Here is an 18455-nt window from a genome sequence, read left to right on the forward strand (position 1 = left end):
GAGATCTCTGTCCCTGATGCTATGCCATATACCCTGTGCAGCCAGCCTCTCAGGTAACAGGTGTCTGGTTCCCCAGTCAGTGCATTACAGGATGACTTCATAGGGGTGGAGCCCTGCTAGGCTGTAGAGGTGGCAGTCAGGTGAGCCAGGTAAGAAGTGAACTTGTACTGCTCTTGGAACAAGACAGCTGATCCACAGAAGAAGCTGCTCCATTCAGCCAAGCAAGGAGCAGGCGACACAAGCCCCCTTCAGGGGGATCAGCTTAGCTTATTTTCAAGCAAGTGGGACGAGAAAGAGGTCCTTTCCCTCTTGCCTGGAAATGGAAACCAAAGATGCTACTGGGAAAGAACATGTGGGGGCCAAGAAAAAGAACCTGACTTTCTTAAGGCACAGGCTGTACATGTTGGAGAGGAGGAAGACAGACACTGTGGTGGAAAATAATCTTGTTGGGGATCACAGCAGCAGCAGCTCTGGGACTCTGAGGAGGAGCCAGTCTGACAGGAGTGAATACAGCCAGAAACTGCAAGGTAAAGGAGAGAGAGCAACCAGCCTGCCCTAAGGTTTAGTCTGACCAAGTCAAAGCAGCTGTGGAGGCATGCATGGGGCTGACAACAGAGAGAGGGTACTCATCAAAAGCCTAAATGCAAAATTGTAGGGAAGGGGGCGGGAAGGAGGAGAAAACTGATTTAGACTTGGTAAAATTAAGTCCACTTGTTACTCCAAAAAGGTCTCATGCAGCATGAAAGCCTGCAATCCTATACGCCGTCGTGTTTACTCAAATCCAGCTTGAACTCAATGGGGCTTACTCACTAGCAAGTGTGTTTAGGGTTGCTGCACCATTAAGGTAGAAGGGATATTGAGGGATATGGTGTCCATCTACTTGCATTTAATGGGGCTGTGAGATCATATAGAATTTTGTAGTGCACACAGGATATTAAGAGCCTGATCACAAATTGGCTCCCTCCCTCCATGCATTTAAAACACATAGTGAAATGTGCAGGCATTGTATGATGCAATGCGTACAAATATCAAAGAGGAAGTGGCATTTTCAATGTTTGTCTTGGAAAACAAATGCTTTGGTTCATAATCTATTTTCACATTTGAATTTTCGGAGTCTCAAACAACTGATCAGAAACAGCATTCATTTTCCACCCTCGCCCCCCTGAGGCTAGTACAATGATATTTTCTCTTGCCTGTTCCCACGGGGACAAGCCTGGGTTATCACAATCCTCAGTGCCATTTACTTTTAAAGTAGTCCCACTGATTTCAACAAGACTCTGCTCTTCGAGGGTGTACAGAACAATGTAACATCACATACAGCCGGACCTGTGGAGCATGTAAAATAATAACTTATATACAAATTACACTCTAGAGACAATAATAATCTATAAGAAAGCTGGGCTATATAACAAAGCAGTCTGATTCTTTGTGTGCTTGCTTGGAGGTGAACCTCACTGAGTAAACCGGGTTTATTCCTCAAGAAGTGTGTATAGGGTCAGTCAAAATGGTTTAAAATAACTATAGCATGTTATTTCTGTTCACCTCACTGGAGGAATGCAGCCTATTTAAGAAGAACTACAGTTCAATGGATACACTGCCCTAAAACCATGTAATATAGGCTTCCCCACTCTCTTTTTCCAGTGAGAGAATCAGGTCTCTGTGATGAACAATAGCATGTGTTGTTCTCTCCCCCTCTCCCCCACCCTGCCCCAAACATCCAGCCTTTTTAAAGGACACTGTAGTCACTGCATTTCCTTATATGCAAAGGCTACTTGGCAGAAGTATACACAACGTTCCTGTAACACACAGGACAAAACCACATGTGTGCAGTTGCTTGGTTTGTTAAGGTTAAAGCTACAATAGTAGTATCATTTGGGAGACGTGTATCTTTCACACACACACACACACACACACACACACACACAACCTATTCAACACTAACAGGATCCGTTTTCTCATCATATGATCTAGTTCCTGGTGTACACTAAAGAGCTTCCTTGATAACTGGCACAATATTGCATGGCACTGGATTTCATAACTTTGCCTAGCTGTGAATTAAAAACTGAATTCTGATGTTCTGAAAGTGTTAGTATTTGGGATAGAAAGCAAGATGAGATAATGAATGCCAATAACATGTGCAATCTCACAGCTATAATAATCATCATACATAGTTTTCATACAATGTATTTGGATTGTTCAAGAACAAGGAAGAGTCTTGGGGTGCTTTAAAGACAAATGAGATTTTGTAGCATGACATTTTGCAGATTACCGTCCACTTCATCAGATGTCTGAGACATTATCCTCAGAAGACAGGAATATCTGTTTTTGTGCATGCATGTGTGTGTACACATGCACATGCGTGCACACACACTATAATATCACATACACACACTATAATATTTCATGCATCTGATGAAGTTTATTGTAATTTGCAAAAGGTTATGCTACAATGAATTCATTAGTCTGATGTAGAGAAAAATAAAGAGAAAGAAAGAAATGGGGATAATACTTCAGGCATCTGACAAAGTGGATTGTACTAGTCCACAAAACTGAAACCCTATGCTACAATAAATCTGCTAGTCTTTAAGGTGCTAACAAGACACTGTTTTCACTGCACAGTACAGACTCTGGAAATGATTGTGCAAAGAGTATCACACAGCAGAGCTGTCGTCCATTTAAGGAAATTTTAGGCTGCAATCCTACACCAATTTACAATGGCATCCACAGGAATGTTTCTGTAAATAGAAACCTATTCTAGCCATAAACAGTGGGGCAGCTACCCCCTGAAAACACCCATGCATAGGAGTAAGCTCCCTTGAGCTCTGACTTTACTGAGTACTATTTATTTATTTATTTATTTATTTATTTATTGACATTTATTTATTACTAGACATGCATGCATAAGATTGCCCTTGCCTGTCAGCTGATCGTGACAACTAGTAGACAACTAGTAGATGAACGCAGTATGAATTTGCAATTAACATTGTCCATCAAAGAAAAAAATGCTTTGTTTTCAGATTATACATGTAGGCTGACTTACAGAGCTAGGATGCACTGGTGCAGTGAGAGAATTAGCACAACAGAACTTCCAAACTAACTACACCAGTGCAGTGGGGAAGTGGCAACTTGTGATGCCCACCTCTTCCCCAGGAAGCCCCCTGTGCCCCTCAAAATTATGTCCCCAAGGACTGTGCAACCAACTCTATACCTGTGTTATCTTTGGGTGAATGACTGTACATGCATTCAGTCTAGACGTGAACCTGGATACAGGTCCCTCAGATGCATGGTACGGATAGGAATTGTGCACATCTGCATGGAATATAGCATATAAATAAATAACTGTACATGCATACGGATCTGTACATGTGTACATTGTGTACAGATTGTACATGTGTTGTACACAACTGTGTGGACAGAAGTACAAAATAGGTCAAATGGTGTCTCAAAGTTTTGTTGGTATAAGAATCTGTGAGCTTGACTTCCACAGAACTCACTGACAAATAAATTATAGCTGAGCCAAAAGTTAGTTTGACTGTACTGCAACTTCTGTTTCCTCCTACTTTTTAATAGGAACTAGAGCCAGGTGTTCAAATTAGGGGATTAACACTTTAAGGGAGCTGTCAAAGCGATCTGGAGTTTAAATAAGGCACACAGACCCACTGCTGAGTTCCATAAAGCCTGAGGCTATAGAACTACCAGAGGTACAAATGTTTTAACCTCCAGAGGAGGACATATCACTTTGAAGTTTAATTATTTAAATAGCAAGAGGACTATTTTCAGCTCTAATTATTAGGCTCAAAAAAGCCCAGATAACACGTTTATGCTTATGTTGTTGGTGTTTAAACGTTCTCATTCTTTTGTTGAAAGACAAATTTGATCTGAAAAGTTTGAGCAACTGTGCTTAAATTTCAAGAACCTTCCAATCATCCTGAAGACCTCCCTCCATCAATGCAAGCAGTAGCTAAATAGCCAATCTACTACTAAGTAAAGTGTGCCGTCAAGTCGACTCCTGGCGCCCACAGAGCCCTGTGGTTTTCTTTGGTAGAATACAGGAGGGGTTTACCATTGCCTCCTCCTGCACAGTGTGTGATGATGCCTTTCAGCATCTTCCTATATCGCTGCTGCCTGATATAGGTGTTTCCCATAGTCTGGGAAACATACCAGCGGAGATTCAAACCAGCAACCTTCTGCTTGTTAGTCAAGCCTTTCCCCGCTGTGCCACTTAAGGTAGCAATCGACTACTACTGCTATAAATATTTATATGCCGCTTTTTAATAAAAGTTCCATTGTCTCTTCCAAAGTGGTTAACATAGAAAAATCTCAAATAAATAAGATGGTTCCATGTCCCCAAAGGGCTCACAATCTAAAAAGAAATACAAGACAAACATCAGCATGTGTCATTGGAGGGCTGCTGTGCTGGAGTTAGATAGGATATCCAATCATATGTTAAAACTAGCAACCAGGGACACAAAGGCAAGGGAGGGAGGGAAGCACTTTAGAGGAAAACTATCTGATGGAGAAAACGTGAAAGGATTCCTTTTCCACATTCCCATCTACTCAGCACAGTAGTATCTGCAGGACCTTTCCCAGATGGTAGGCTTTACCACAGGATTAAGTGGGGTGGCATAGAGTGAGTTAGGAGGGCATATATTAGCCGCATATAAGCGCTGTGCTGCCTCAACAGCATTGCAGGTTTAGTAGGCATGCAAGTAGCAAGCCAGGTTGATTTGTTAGACTTCCTGTTGGTGTATGTAACTCTAGAAGAATGACTTAGTCTAGAAGCCATGGTGATCATGGAAGCAGAGAACAGCTAGAACAGCCTATTTAGAATCAATGTAATAGCTTAGTAGTATGGCTGTCTCAGTCTGCAAACCAATGAAAGCACTGGCTTTTCTTTTACCTTTCTCTTTCTCCCTGCTGATCCTACCAATAGCAGGAAAAAGGCTCTCTCAGAGAAAGAAATAGACCTTTAATCCTCATCTGAACCTGCTGAAAACAATGTTTGTTTGTTTTTTACCTAATGGGTTTAATGTCCAAGCATCATCAGTCTGAATGAACTCACCAACAAACTCTGAGAAAACAGCATCAATGATATTCGAGTTATCTTTTTGAACGTTTGAAATTAAAATAATTTAACCTTCTTGGATGTTATCTTGTTTGAGTAATACTGCATCAAATCATCTGATGTTCAAAACAGTAAAAAGACTATTGTTTTCAGCCAGGTCCAGGTGAGGATTAAAGGTCTCTTTCTCTCTTTCCTGGAGAGGGCGTTTTTCCTGCTAACCTCTGATACTGTTGAGGCAGCACAGGCACAATAAAAATAAACCAGAGAAATCTGGGGGCCGTTCACATCCGTGTTGTTTTAATAGGGTTCCTTTCTGTCCCATGTTGTTAATAGGGTTCCATGCATTGTTCATACCGCTTGCTCCCGGGTCTCTCTCTCTGACCCCTTCTGGCCAATGGCTTTCTAGAGGAGGCAGAACGCCACATCCTACATGTGCATGTGTGGGGTGTGTCCGAAAATTTTGAATGGGGCCCATGACAATTTCATTCAATTTCCTTGTCAAAAGGGATCTGGGGGGAGACTTCTGCAAGAGCGATCACTTGCCAAAATAACCACGTTGACACATCCTCCCCCGTCGTAAAGCCTGTTGTAAGGATTCTGTCTATTGCCAGCACTCTTCCAGGGGTGGAGCTGTCATCTGGCACTCAGCAGGTGCCCCCAGCATTCCTCCCTCCCCCCGCCCCTGCCGCTCATGTTGGAGACGGCTGCAGCAGCAGAGGCGGCAACAGTAGCAGCCTCCCTGAAGGAGAAGCCTGGGGTATGTTCAGCCGCCACCTCTTCACACATGGAGGTTCCACTCTGATATAGTCTTACACTCGGGGTGGGGCACATCTAGGCCCCCATTGCACATACTTTTGGGTGTCCTTGCCTAAACTGCTTTCTCTCTGTTCATACGTACACACACACCCCTTCTTTCTTCACCACGCATGGGGGGGGGGCAACCCTTCTCTTCCTGCTGTGTGCATGGCAGTGGTGCTGGCTGAGCAGCCGGGGCAGGGCAGCCTACTCCAGGCTGCTCCCTCAGGGAGACTGCTGTTGATGTCGCCACCATGCATGGCAGGGAGAAAAGGGGGCTCCCCTTGTGTGGCAGAAAAAGAAGGGGTGCTGTGGGGGGTGGAGTCCATGCCGAAGGGGTGCTGCCGGGTTGAGGGGTGGGCAAGCTCTCCCTATGCCACTGCGCTCTTCTGCTGGGTTTTGTGTTTGGATAGATTTATCTGGGTTCCTTTCCTTTCCTTTCCTTTTTGCTCCCCCTTCAGGCAGTCAGTCTTGTAGAAGATTGACAAGATAAGTGGGTGAATTGCTCCTCCTTCAGGGCATCAATCTTCTGCAAGATCACTAAGTACATCTATTTTTAAAAAGAAAAAAAAGAAAAGTGAGGCTTTAAGAAAAGGCACTATCAGTATGACCCCTCCATACGTCTCAGAATAAATGCCGGGATATATTGAAGTATCCCCAAAAGGTGCCATAAAAAGTGGACGTTTTTAGCATGGAGATAATACGGGCTAAGTTCCAATGCACATGGGGAAATTTGAATAGTGTATGGACGACACCCTAGTGTCTAGCAGGGACTTCGATGTAAATCGCCCCAATATATGAACGCACATCCACCCTTCCTGTGGTGAAGTGAAGTACAATTGTCATCTGGGAAAGGTCGAAGTGACTTCCAGTTAACAAACAGAAGCCAAGGGAAAGATACATGTAGCTGTGTGCCATGTGTCAGCCTTAGTGTTCTGGTGAGAACAGGACATTATTTTTTGATATAATTATTTTGTTACTTTCAATTCAAATTACAATTCAAAGTACAGGAGGACCCTGTTATTCTCGGGGGTTCCGTTCTGGGGGGGGGGGGGGGGCAATAGCCAATCTGCAGATAACGGAGCATTACCGTTATGGCAATGGGGGGGTTGTTTCCCGGACTGCAAAAAATAGCCCCAAATCACCCCCCAAACCAGTAAACAGGCCAAAGTGCCCTACCTTGCTCCACTGCCCTTTAAGAGTCCAAGGATGTCCCCCAAGAATAAAACATTTGCCAAAAACCATGGTAATTTGTTTTTTTTAAAAAGACCTCTGTGAGTCTGTGGTTATTTCTGGTCATTCCCGATCCATGGATACATGAGTCTGACCCTTTTTTGGTCAGCTTTTCCCACATATACCGAGGTTGGGTGTCCATTACCCGACCATGGATATGCAAAACTGCAGGTGGTGAGCCAGCAATTAACGAGGTTCTCCTGTATATTCTAAAAATAATAGAATATAGTAACTAAGAGACTGTGTTGGAAATCTGGATTTCCCCAGTTCAGTTCTTGGCTCTTTCATGGATTCACTAGGTAGCCTTGGGCTACCCTCTCAACCTCAGCACTATTATGGGGAATAATGATGCCCTACCTTGCAAGGTTGTTCTAAGGATCAAGGTAATATATGTGCTTTTGTTCTAAGGATCAAGGTAATACACGTGCATTTTGCAAATTCCAAAATGCTACGTTTCACAGTACTCCTTTACTACCGGTATGTACATTCCAATAGTAAATATATCAGTTTTCCTCAAGATATTGAGTAGTGGCAGTGGCTGTATTCACATAATCACTGTGATCCTGGTTAAAGAGTTAACCAGATTATTTTTGGGCAATCCTGGCTGAACCCCTGTGGTCAATTTAACCAGGATCTTGGTTATCCATCCTGGTTAAAAACTAGTTAACCTTAGCAGTTCAACCAGGATTGCCTGGAAATTCTGGCTTCTCACAATGTGCTCCAGGGGCCTCAGCTATCCTGGTTAACCATGGTTGTGTGAATACAATCTATATTTTTATATAGCATCATCAGCCCACATTGCCTTTATAGAGTAACATAAGCAAAAATTGAGGGGTGGTGGTGGTGGTGGAATGGTCCCTATTCTGAGGAGCCTACAATGATTTACAACCAAAGTGCCCCTTATGCTTATGCACAGCAGGGTCACTGACTTCTGTCAAATCGCCTTCTCTCCCCAGCCCACCATTTCTGAGAACTCCAACCACCTAGAATTGCTTTTGGTGTAAGTGTAAGGGGCAGAAGTGGGAAAGCAAGTCAGAAAGTTCCATTGACCATACAGAACACCTTGCAATAGTTCTTTGGCATCAAGCCAATATAAATTGTACACGCAGCATCCAGTTATTTTATTCCAGATAGATGCTTAGGGACTCTGGCAATAGCCTCATAGCAAAAACTATTCCTAACTTTGTCTCCCCAATATGGAGCCACGCAGACCAATATCTTGGTTGGACCTGTCTACTGAGAGGAGAAAATGGCCATCTGATTCCAGCAGACACAATTTACAGGAAGGACATTCTGCTTTCAACCTGGGTAAATTTTCTTCTGTCATGGAAAACATTTAACACTGGAGGACACACATAACTATTAAAACAAATCTAACATCAGGGAATTGAAAGCAGATATTTCCTGAAATAGTTAGATGCTTTTAATATCCACTGCAAGAAGTAGTTCATTGAAAACAAAATCTGGTGCCTGGAGATTGGGTTACGTAATCGGAAATCTTTCACTAGACCTGAGGGTAGAAGAGCAATCTCAAATTCTCTGGCAGTTCATGTAAGGTCACATGGACTATAATATTCTTTTGTTCACTGAAATACACTAGAAATATAAAGCTTCCTTATGCTGTGGAAAACACCCTCCAATTGTATGTTCTCCAGCATTTTGCTGAGAGTACATTCAGATTACTAGGAGCTACCCAGTAGGTGCTTAGGGCTTGTGTGATTAAACACTGGTTATCTCTTAACCATGTTTAAGAAATCAGGAGCAGGCTTCAAGATCCTGTGCCGACTAGCCTTTCTCAGCACGATTATCCTGTCCTTCCCCCATCAGCTTTAATCATAGTTAAGAGTTTAAACAGCAATGCTATTAACTGTATTAGATAATGCTAACAGAATGGTCTGTTAAAGGGTTTGGTAATCTGCTTCAAGTTCTGGTATCAAATCCTGGCTGGGAACAAGCATGTTGCATTAACCATGGTTGATACTGGTGTCTGTGTAATACTCACCCAGGGTTAAGGCCTGTGGGGACAAGAGGAATTAATGCATGGGAGGGAAAAGAGCAGTGAGGACACTGACTGTGGACACTGTGGCCCGCTCTTAATCTCTCACCACTACTACTACATTTAAAGTTAAAGGTAAAGTGTACCGTTAAGTTGATTTCGACTCATGGTGCCTACAGAGCCCTGTGGTTTTCTTTTTGTAGAATACGCGGGGGTGGTTTACCATTGCTTCCTCCCATGCAGTATGAGATGATGAGGCGCTTCACACAACACGTGCGAAGCACCTGATGAGGTTCTGCAGGGAGAGCGGGCTTAGCCAGGGGCGTAACTATAATAGGGCAAGAGGAGACAGTTGTCTGGGGGCCTACTGCCTCCCCCCCCCGAGGCAAGTCACATGACTGGCTCCCCCAGCCGCGCACCTGCCTGGGCTCCCTTCAGTTGTATTCATCCTCCAAAATTGATGTGAGTGTTAAGACCTGGGGCAACCAGAAGAGCATGTCTTTCTCTAGTACCATTAGATGACTTGTATCGTCCACAATTTACAAAACCTTTTAAAAAATAATTTAGGATGGTGTTCTATTGTGGCACACAGGGGTGTGTGTGTGTGTGTGTGTGTGTGTGTATATATATGCTTTTTGTTACCACTATTCAAGATTTCTTCACTTCATGAGCTGAGGTTCAGTGAGGTGGGGCCCATTTTAAAATCTTGTCTGTGGGCCCACTCCAACCTTGCTACACCTCTGGGCTTAGCCCACTCTCCCCGCAGATGAGCAGCCACTCGTAGCTGGGCTGCCAGCTCTGTCCTGGAGCCAGTGGGGGCTTTGGGGATCGGGGGCTGTGCAGCCCAAAGAAGTTCCAGGATGCCCTGTGCAAGCGCGCAGGGCATCCTGGAGAGACCCCCAAGTCTGGGAGGTGGCTTGCAGCCTACTGGTCGGGGGTCTACTTGTGTGTCACCATGTGCCGTGGCGACACATGAGCAAAGAAATGAGGTTAACAGAGTGCTTGTTCCATTAACCTCATTTAAGGGGAGGGTGTTTTTGGCAGGCTAGCCACCTTGGGAGCAGGAGAGAGGGCATGCCCTCAACTCCTGCCTGTGGCTTCCAGTGGTATCTGGTGGGCCACTGTGCGAAACAGGATGCTGGACTAGATGGGCCTTGGGCCTGATCCAGCAGGGCTGTTCTTATGTTCCTCAAGCAGGCTAAGCACCCTTAGCCCACTTTCCGTTGATCGTGGGAATAGCCTCAGTGCCTTTCAGCATCTTCTTATATCGCTGCTGCCCGATAGAATACCAGCGGGGATTCGAACCGGTGACCTTCTGCTTGTTAGTCAAGCATTTCCCCGCTGTGCCACTTCAGGTGTCTCTACTACTCTTAGCCAAGTTTTTTTAAAAAAAATAAATTTAAAAGCATACTGCATGGTGCCTGTAATTCTCTCAGGATATGGTTGTCTGTGACTTCCATCATGTGCTCAAGCCTGGCATTATTCACACCCCTCACTTCTCCAAAATTCTAAGTCGCTGTGGAAGAGGAGAATGTGGAGCTGAACTGCGCGCCTGCACACTTCTCCACATGGTTCAAAGCACCACTCCGTAAGTTTTCACCCAAGTGCCACAGATCAGTACATCTCAGTTAATGACACGATGTGCAATGTCTGTTTTCAAAGAAGACACTGAAAGATTACCTTGAAAATATGTGTCACGGTTCAGGAAGCAGATTTCCAAACTGTAAAGATAGTGCACATTCCGGGGAAGTTTGCAAACTGGAAATGCGGATTCTGAGCCTGGAAAAGAAGGCGCCTTCCCCGGCTTCCTCATTCTTCCAGTAGAAGGACTGGAAAATCCGCACCCTGCCATACCGGCTCCTGGCTGTAGACCCTCCCCCAGCCTGTCCCTCCACTGCCCCCAACACACCTCCTGCAAACTGCTTCACAGGAATGGCTGCATGCAGAGCCTGGAGCTGCACAGCTTGGCAAGGGCTTTGCAAACCCACAAATATCTTCCCACCCCTCCTCCTCCTCCTCCTCCTCAGGGGATCCCCCTTACACCTGTGGAGGTAAGTGGAGAGATTTCCCCTGCATGGCTTTCCCTTTGAGAAATAGTTTCCTTTGATGGTTATTTCTACCACCCCCCACCCTTCTTATTTGCAAAGGACACAGGTAGTTCCTTTGGCAATGTCATCCCTTGGGGAGAGTCTCACAGCCATGTAACTTGACACCTCCAAGGACAAGTAAACCGAGCTCCTATTGTATTGTGTAATGGCAGGGAGCCAAAGCAATGCCTCCCTCCTCTCCCCCCTCCCATCCACTCCGCTCGGGATGCGGATGTCTAATTGGGAGAAGTGTGGCTGCCTTGTATGTTTGCAATCCGTGCATGGTTACCATCCTCCAACTTCCATGCCATAACTATTACAGTGTGGCTGATCGGGCCCTTCTAAGTCAGACAAGCTCTTCGCTGAATGGAGAAGTTGTAGGCTCTGGTAGTTGGGAAACAAATGAATAGTTCTATATTACATCGATGTAAAATGGGGGGGAAGGAAGAAAAGGTGGCCTAATAGCAGGTTCCGGCCTCCTGCAAATGATGTACTACAATGCCCGTCATCCCTGACAATTGACAACTGTGGCTGCGGATGATGGGAGTTGTAGTACTACAACAGAGAGAGGACCAGGGTTGTGCAGTCCTGCCTTATTTTATTTTATTTTATTTTTATTTTATTTTTACATTTATATCCCGCTTTTCCTCCATGGAGCCCAGAGCGGTGTACTACATACTTGAGTTTCTCTTTCACAACAACCGTGTGAAGTAGGTTAGGCTGAGAGAGAAGTGATAGCAAATAACTAGTACTGCTCATGTGTTATTTAACATCTGAATTTGTCAGACACCCAGAATTATTGCATCCTTAGAATGTGGGTCATGGGGAAGAATATTTGGAAAATGTTAATATAATATAATCGAAATAACTGATAGAGATTTAAATTACTAATCAATTCCAATGTCAGGGTCAGCATACTAGTGTCAAATGAGGGGAATGCAATTCATTTAATTTTGTCTTTTATTGAGTGCAATATAATATCAGAACATGCATTTGTGTAACAATTCCATGTTTATTATTATTGTTGTTATCATAATAATTATCTATATTGCACAGAAATAATGCACATGGTGCTTTAATTAATAACTTAAATAAGCAAGACCGATCTCTGTCCCAAGGAGATTACAATCTCAGTTTAGACCATGGGGGAAACCACAGATGGAAGGGAGAAAATGAAGAGACCCTAGTCAGATGGGACTGATTATGATTCAATGCAGTTACATATATTTTGACTTCATTTCAGCTGGGGATGAGGAGCAAGGGGTTAAGTTAAAAGCTTCATGGAAAAGGCAATTGGATATATCCAATATTCCAATAACAGGAGATAGCAAGTAAAATTTGTATTGTGAATTGCCTCCCCCACCCCCCACCCCACCCCACACACATTACGGGGCTATTCTCACGAGCAGCAAAATTCCTCGGGGCTATTCTCATGATCAGCAAAAATCGGGCTGGGAGACCCTAGCCCGATTTTTGCTGCTCGTGTAAACCACCGGGCTCACAGGCAAGCCTGGTGGCTTACAAGCAGCTAGCTCGCTTTTGTAGCCCTCCCCTAAGGCCGGGTTTCCCGATCGTGAGTAGCTGCGGCGCGGCTTTGTGCCACGCCTACTCATGAGTAGACTCACCTCCCGGCTCCGGGGATCTCCCCAGTATGCCCTGTACACTCGCAGGGCATACTGGAGTTTCCGGGGGCTGCGTGGCACCCGAGCTCCCCAGCCCCTGCCAGCTCCGTCATGGAGCCGGCAATCGTGTGGGTGGCCAATCCGGTCGCCCAGGACTCCTGCTCTGATCGTGAGCGGGGAGAGAGGGCTTAGCCCACTCTCCCTGCTCTGCTGCAGAAACCGGGTCTCACTGATTGTGAGACCTGGCTCTGAGTTTTGTTGTTGAGAAGTTTGTCTGAATGGGGATCCTGTAGAGAGTAGGGGGGGGAGGGAACGGAGAAGGAGAAAATGGAGTTCTTTCTGAATAATCCTTTCGTTAAATCTACATAAGATTTCTTTGTGTCTATGATGGAAGGAGCTATAAAACAGAAAGGCGGATTTCTTTTTCCAAATCCAGATGTGTCATAATGTTCATAATATCTAAAGATGTCAAGACATTATAAGCAACCTATTGATGGGTTGGTTTTTTTGGTTTTTTTTACTCCCAGTCTTCTAACTTGGTCTTTAATGCTTATCTCATGTCTTTACAATGTGCTTCCGACATTTGTCAGATATGTCAAGGCAGACTGTTGGTTTACATTCATAGAATGGAAGATAGGAGAATAAGTGGCTTCCATGGGTTCTGGTGGCTGGCAATGCCTGCTGAGGAGTTTGGAAACCTTTTCCAGGATCTAAAGAACCATGCAACTAGTTTTGTGAGTGTATGGAAGCTTATCCTTGTTTTCTGGAACAGGATTGCCATCTTTTTAATTGACATGTTATGGACACCAACTGGCTTGGCTCAGACACACTGGGCCAGATCAGATGAACTCCCCTGGCCGCCCCTTTTACCAGCAATAAGGCCCACCCCAACGTCTCTCAAGGAGATGCCAATGTGTTCTCGACAGGTCCTTTGCTTGAGTGTAAAGGGTGACACACTGAATTGCCCCTCTGCACTCACTTCAAAATCCTGTTTAAACAGGGCTTTGCAGTGAGCCTAAATGGGCTATTTGCTTGATCACCCTTTACACACAAGTAAAGGGCGTTCCAATAATGTGTTGGCATGTCCTTGAATGACAGAGGGGCCGGCATGTTTGTGATGAGGCTCCAGATTTATCACATGTAAAAAGGGCAGCAGGCCGAGGCTCCTCTGAACTGGCCCTCTGAAAATGAGCCTTGTACTTAGGTGCTCTCTTCTCCCTGCTCCTTCCTTCTGTTACACACTCTGCTGCAATTAGATATTGCTTTAATGGAAACCATGGTTTGCTATTACATCCCAGTCACTGGCAAACTTTGAAGCTATTCACACGCTCAGGCCAAACTGGGCTAAGGAAGTCCAGCCCGATTTGGCCTGCATGTGTGTACTGTCCGATTGGGGCCCAATCCCAGTGGCGCTGTGGTGGCAAACCTGCCTCTGTAGCCACCCTTTAAAATGAGCATTCTCCTAACCCCATTTCTATCATCATCTGCCAGCTGTGAAAGCCATGGCTGGCAGGCAGACTGTGGGGATCCCGGCCAGCTTCGGGGCGTGTAGGGGGGATCCCCATAATGAACTGCACACTCACGCTGTGCATTATGGGAGTTCCAGGGGGTGGGATGATGCATCTCGGAACCTCGACCCTCTGAGCTACCAGCAGCAGCTGGTAATCGTCCCAAAGGAGGAGCCTGTTGTCATCTGCACGGAGGGAGGCTTTTTAAGGCTTCCTTCCCACTAGCCCTCTTGTCCTTTCTCACTGCTGGTGAGGAAGGGCTCTACGTGTGGTGTTTCTCCTTCAAACCAGGATTGCAAATCATATTTTAAAACTGGTTTGCGATTCTAGTTTGTAGGGCAAGCGCAAACCATAGTTTGTCAGCCTGGTTGTAACGAAGGGAGGAAGCGCATGAATTCTGGATACATATGGATATCCAGGTGATATCCTAGAATGCAGAAGGTCACCTCTTCTTAGGTCACCTCTTCTTATAAATGCACTTCATGCAATTAATTAGGTAGACAACGATAGACAAGGGACTTGTTAATTTCCATGGATGAGATTCGTATTGTTAACTCTCTATTTCATCAAATGCAGAGTGAATTTCTAAGACAGAAGTAACCACTGAAGAATTGAAGGATTTCTCACCTCATTATGACATTTTACTGTTAAGATCCATCCATCTTATTTATTTATTATTTCTCTGTGTAAACCGCCCTGAGCCATTTTTGGAAGGGTTAGGGTTAGGGTATAAATAAAAACACCGTGTTAACTCAGGTTTCAATCCTTATCAACTCTTATCTTGGAGCAAGTCCCACTGAACACAGTGGACTTACTTACAAGAAAACATGTATAGCATTGCGCTGCTGGTGATCTGCATAAATTAAGCATATTTACATATATTTATTTTGCATAACATATTTTATTTCCGCAAGTCATGGAAAAGAACAAATAGCTGTGTAGCAAACTGAGTCACACCTCACCCTTCTGACACAATACAATTCTTGATTAGCTTTCTCATTTCAGCTTTTAAGACACCACCCTTTATAAACCTTAAGGGCTAGCCACTTTGTTCTAAAATGAAGGCTGATATTATCAGGATATTCAGTTCTGTTTCAAACACCAGTTTATCTGTCTGGGCTGCATGCTCACAGCATTACAGAATACACACACAGCCCTGAGTGTGCATCATATGCTGCTGGGACTTCTTATAATTTCCTTATGCTAAATTTTAACAGAAAAGATGGCACCTCAAGCTGGGTCTTCAAGCCTTGTGGGTTCACCCCTGGAAAATGAAGAGCAGAGGAACAGACGGATGATGGCCAGAAGGCAAAAGATAATTGCAGAAATGATTCAGACGGAAAAAGACTATCTGAATGATCTGGAGCTGTGCATCCGAATGGTGGCTGACCCCTTGAGAAGACAGCAGGTAAAGATGTTCTGGGCTGTTAGGGAGGGTGAGGCAGGTGTATGTTTCCAACAAGAATCTGGTAGCTTCTTGGTAGCTAATCCAATCCATACAGACAAAAGTGCCAAATTGACAGGGACATGTGTTGCTGTTTTGGATTTAGTTTTTCATAAGGCAAGTCAGCAACAGTGTTCCCTGTAATAGGGACTTCCAGATGTTGTTGACTATAACTCCCATCATCCCCAGCTGCAATGGCCTTTGGTTAAGGATGGTGGGAGTTGTAGTCAACACTATTTGGGACTCCCTGTTACAGGTAACACTGGTCAGCAACATCAGCTGTCTTGCACAAGAAATTTAAACAGCCTTGATTCATGTGTCGGGAATACAAAAGATTGAGACAAATTGCTAAATTTTGCAGGGCCGGGGGAGAGTGTTGTTTCTCTTAGCTTTTCTTCCTTGTGTAAATAGTAGAGCACATATATTTGATTCTGCTTACTGGAAAACTCACAAAACATTACAAGTAGAACACAGGAAGCTGCCTGCCCATTGCTCTATGTACAGCTCAGTATAGCAGCTCTCTGAGGTTTCAGGCAAGAGTCTTTCCCAGCCCTACCTGAAGATGCCAGGGATTGAACCTGGGATCTTCTGCATCCAAAGCAGATGCTTTACCTACAACTCTATTCCCTAAAGTAATGGCCACATGTGCTAACACAATCCTCTTTCATTTGGTTCACTCGTGCATCATTTGAATACTGCTCGTGGGATGACAAGTAGCTAAATGGATAGAATAGAATTCTTTATTTACGACCCAAGGTCAGCATAACATGACATAAACAAAACATCTCATAACATAGGAAAAATACAATTGGAAGAAGGAAACATGTAAATATGTGCATAAGTATCCACGGATAATAATCAATAAAAATTATTTAATTTTTTTTAATTGATTATTATCCGTGGATAATAATAGCTAAATGAACTGACTTCATTGAAAATCATTGTGGATGAGGAAATATGGATGATGTTACGGCTACGGTGCCCCTGTCACATATCTGCTTCAGTCATCAAGTGTTAACCCTACATGTCTGAACCAGACTTTGAGGCTATTCTCACGACCATGCAGAACTGGGCTAAGGGAGGCCAGCCCGGTTCTGCGCGGGTGTGTGTTGCAACAGGAGCCACTTGGCTCCCAGCAGCAAACCTTTGAAAATAACCCTCCCCTTAAATGAGGTTAGCTAACCCCGTTCTTCTGATCATGAGACTCACTCCATGCTGTGGTGACTCACAAGAAGACCCCCCAACCGGGAGGCTCTAACAAGCCTCCCAGCCTCAAGGCTCTCCCCAGGTCTCAAGGGTCTCCTCGTACAGAGCATCCTGGGACTTCTGGGGGCCGGGGGCCCCCCGATCCCCACTGGCCCTACCGGCTCTGTGACAGAGCCGGTAATTGTGTGGGCAGCCAATCCGGCCTCCCAGGGATGGCTCCCTGCTTGTGTGCGGGGAGAGCGGGCTAAGCCCCCTCTCCCCGCAGAGCCCGGTTAGGCTCTCCACACTGCTTGTGTGGAGAGCCTCCTTAAATTGTATAATTGTGGGTCGTTTGGGCCTGAGTTATCAACGTATCAGTTTGAAGGCAGGGGATGCAGGGAGGTGACAGGTAGGCAGGAGAATAAGGAGGTTAGAGGCAGAGGAAAAGGAAGTGAACTGGACAAGGAAACACTGTTTCCTTGGAAGAAACAATGTTAATTCACACATTATGTTCAACACTCGTACAATGAGTGTACAGTATACACCGGTACAGATCTGTACACAGGTACAGTCATTCACATGTTATGTTGAACACAGGTAGAGAAGTACATTTCCTATCTGTACCATGCATTTGAGGGGCCTGTATCCAGGTTCACTTTTAAAATGGACACAGGTACAACCATTGACACGAACACATGTATGAGTGTACAGACATAATGTCTGAATTGGGCTACAGTCAAGGCTTAAACCGGACTGTTGCCCAGGCCTGACCTGGAAACATTGATAGCCAGGCTAGTCAGAGAGTCCCCATGGATCACCTAGAGAGTACGTGTGTGTGGAGCCATCCTGGGAGCTGGAGTGAAAAGTGCTGCCTCTGTTTCCCACCACCCTGCAGACAAGAGACCGTCCAAGAGAGATACCAGCGCATAGAGCGGGGGGCTCCTTGTTCAAGTCCTGGCGGATCCTGACTGTCAGGAGGACAATGTGATCCTTTGCAACATAAGGAATTTCTTCTTAAGAGTTCTAGGCTGTTCAAATAAAGCCACGGTATGCATGTTGTATGAACAGGAGGTGTGGGAAAATACATTGCAGAGAAGCAGCGCTCCTCCCAGGAGACGGTATTTTAGACAGCGGAGCTAATGGAAGTGCTTACTGCAATTATATCTGTTCATGCAGATTTTCCTTTGCCATTCTGTTGTTCAGCAGAGAGACTTCAAAGCTGTCTGGCTACCATTTAGACAGCACATGCTGGGTTTTTTTTCCTGAACAATCCAAGCAAAACTCTGTTGGGAATCGCAGCACACTCTGTGGGCAGCAACATTCACCTGCTGCTGTAGCAAACAAATTGCAGTTTATTAATGATCTACACCGCAATTATTCTCTTAAAGTAAGGTTATGCCGTTGAGTTGGTGTTGACTCCTGGTGTCCACAGAGCCATGTGGTTGTCTTTGGTAGAATACAGGAGGGGTTTACCATTGCCATCTCCCACGCAGTGTGAGATTCTGCCCTTCAGCATCTTC

At 44.9% G+C, this 18455-nt stretch overlaps 1 protein-coding gene across 1 annotated transcript in view; it reads left to right on the top strand.

Moving 5' to 3' along the window:
- Positions 1 to 319: 319 nt before the first annotated feature.
- The window catches only part of ARHGEF38 (Rho guanine nucleotide exchange factor 38), a 73056-nt gene continuing 54920 nt past the window's right edge, over positions 320 to 18455 (top strand). The window contains exons 1-2 of the mRNA XM_053257689.1: positions 320 to 527; positions 15524 to 15714. Of these exons, the coding sequence (XP_053113664.1) occupies positions 320 to 527; positions 15524 to 15714 (399 nt within the window). The remainder of the gene's footprint in view (positions 528 to 15523; positions 15715 to 18455) is intronic.

This window comes from Hemicordylus capensis, chromosome 5 (genome assembly GCF_027244095.1).
Source record: "Hemicordylus capensis ecotype Gifberg chromosome 5, rHemCap1.1.pri, whole genome shotgun sequence".
Taxonomy (NCBI): domain Eukaryota; kingdom Metazoa; phylum Chordata; class Lepidosauria; order Squamata; family Cordylidae; genus Hemicordylus; species Hemicordylus capensis.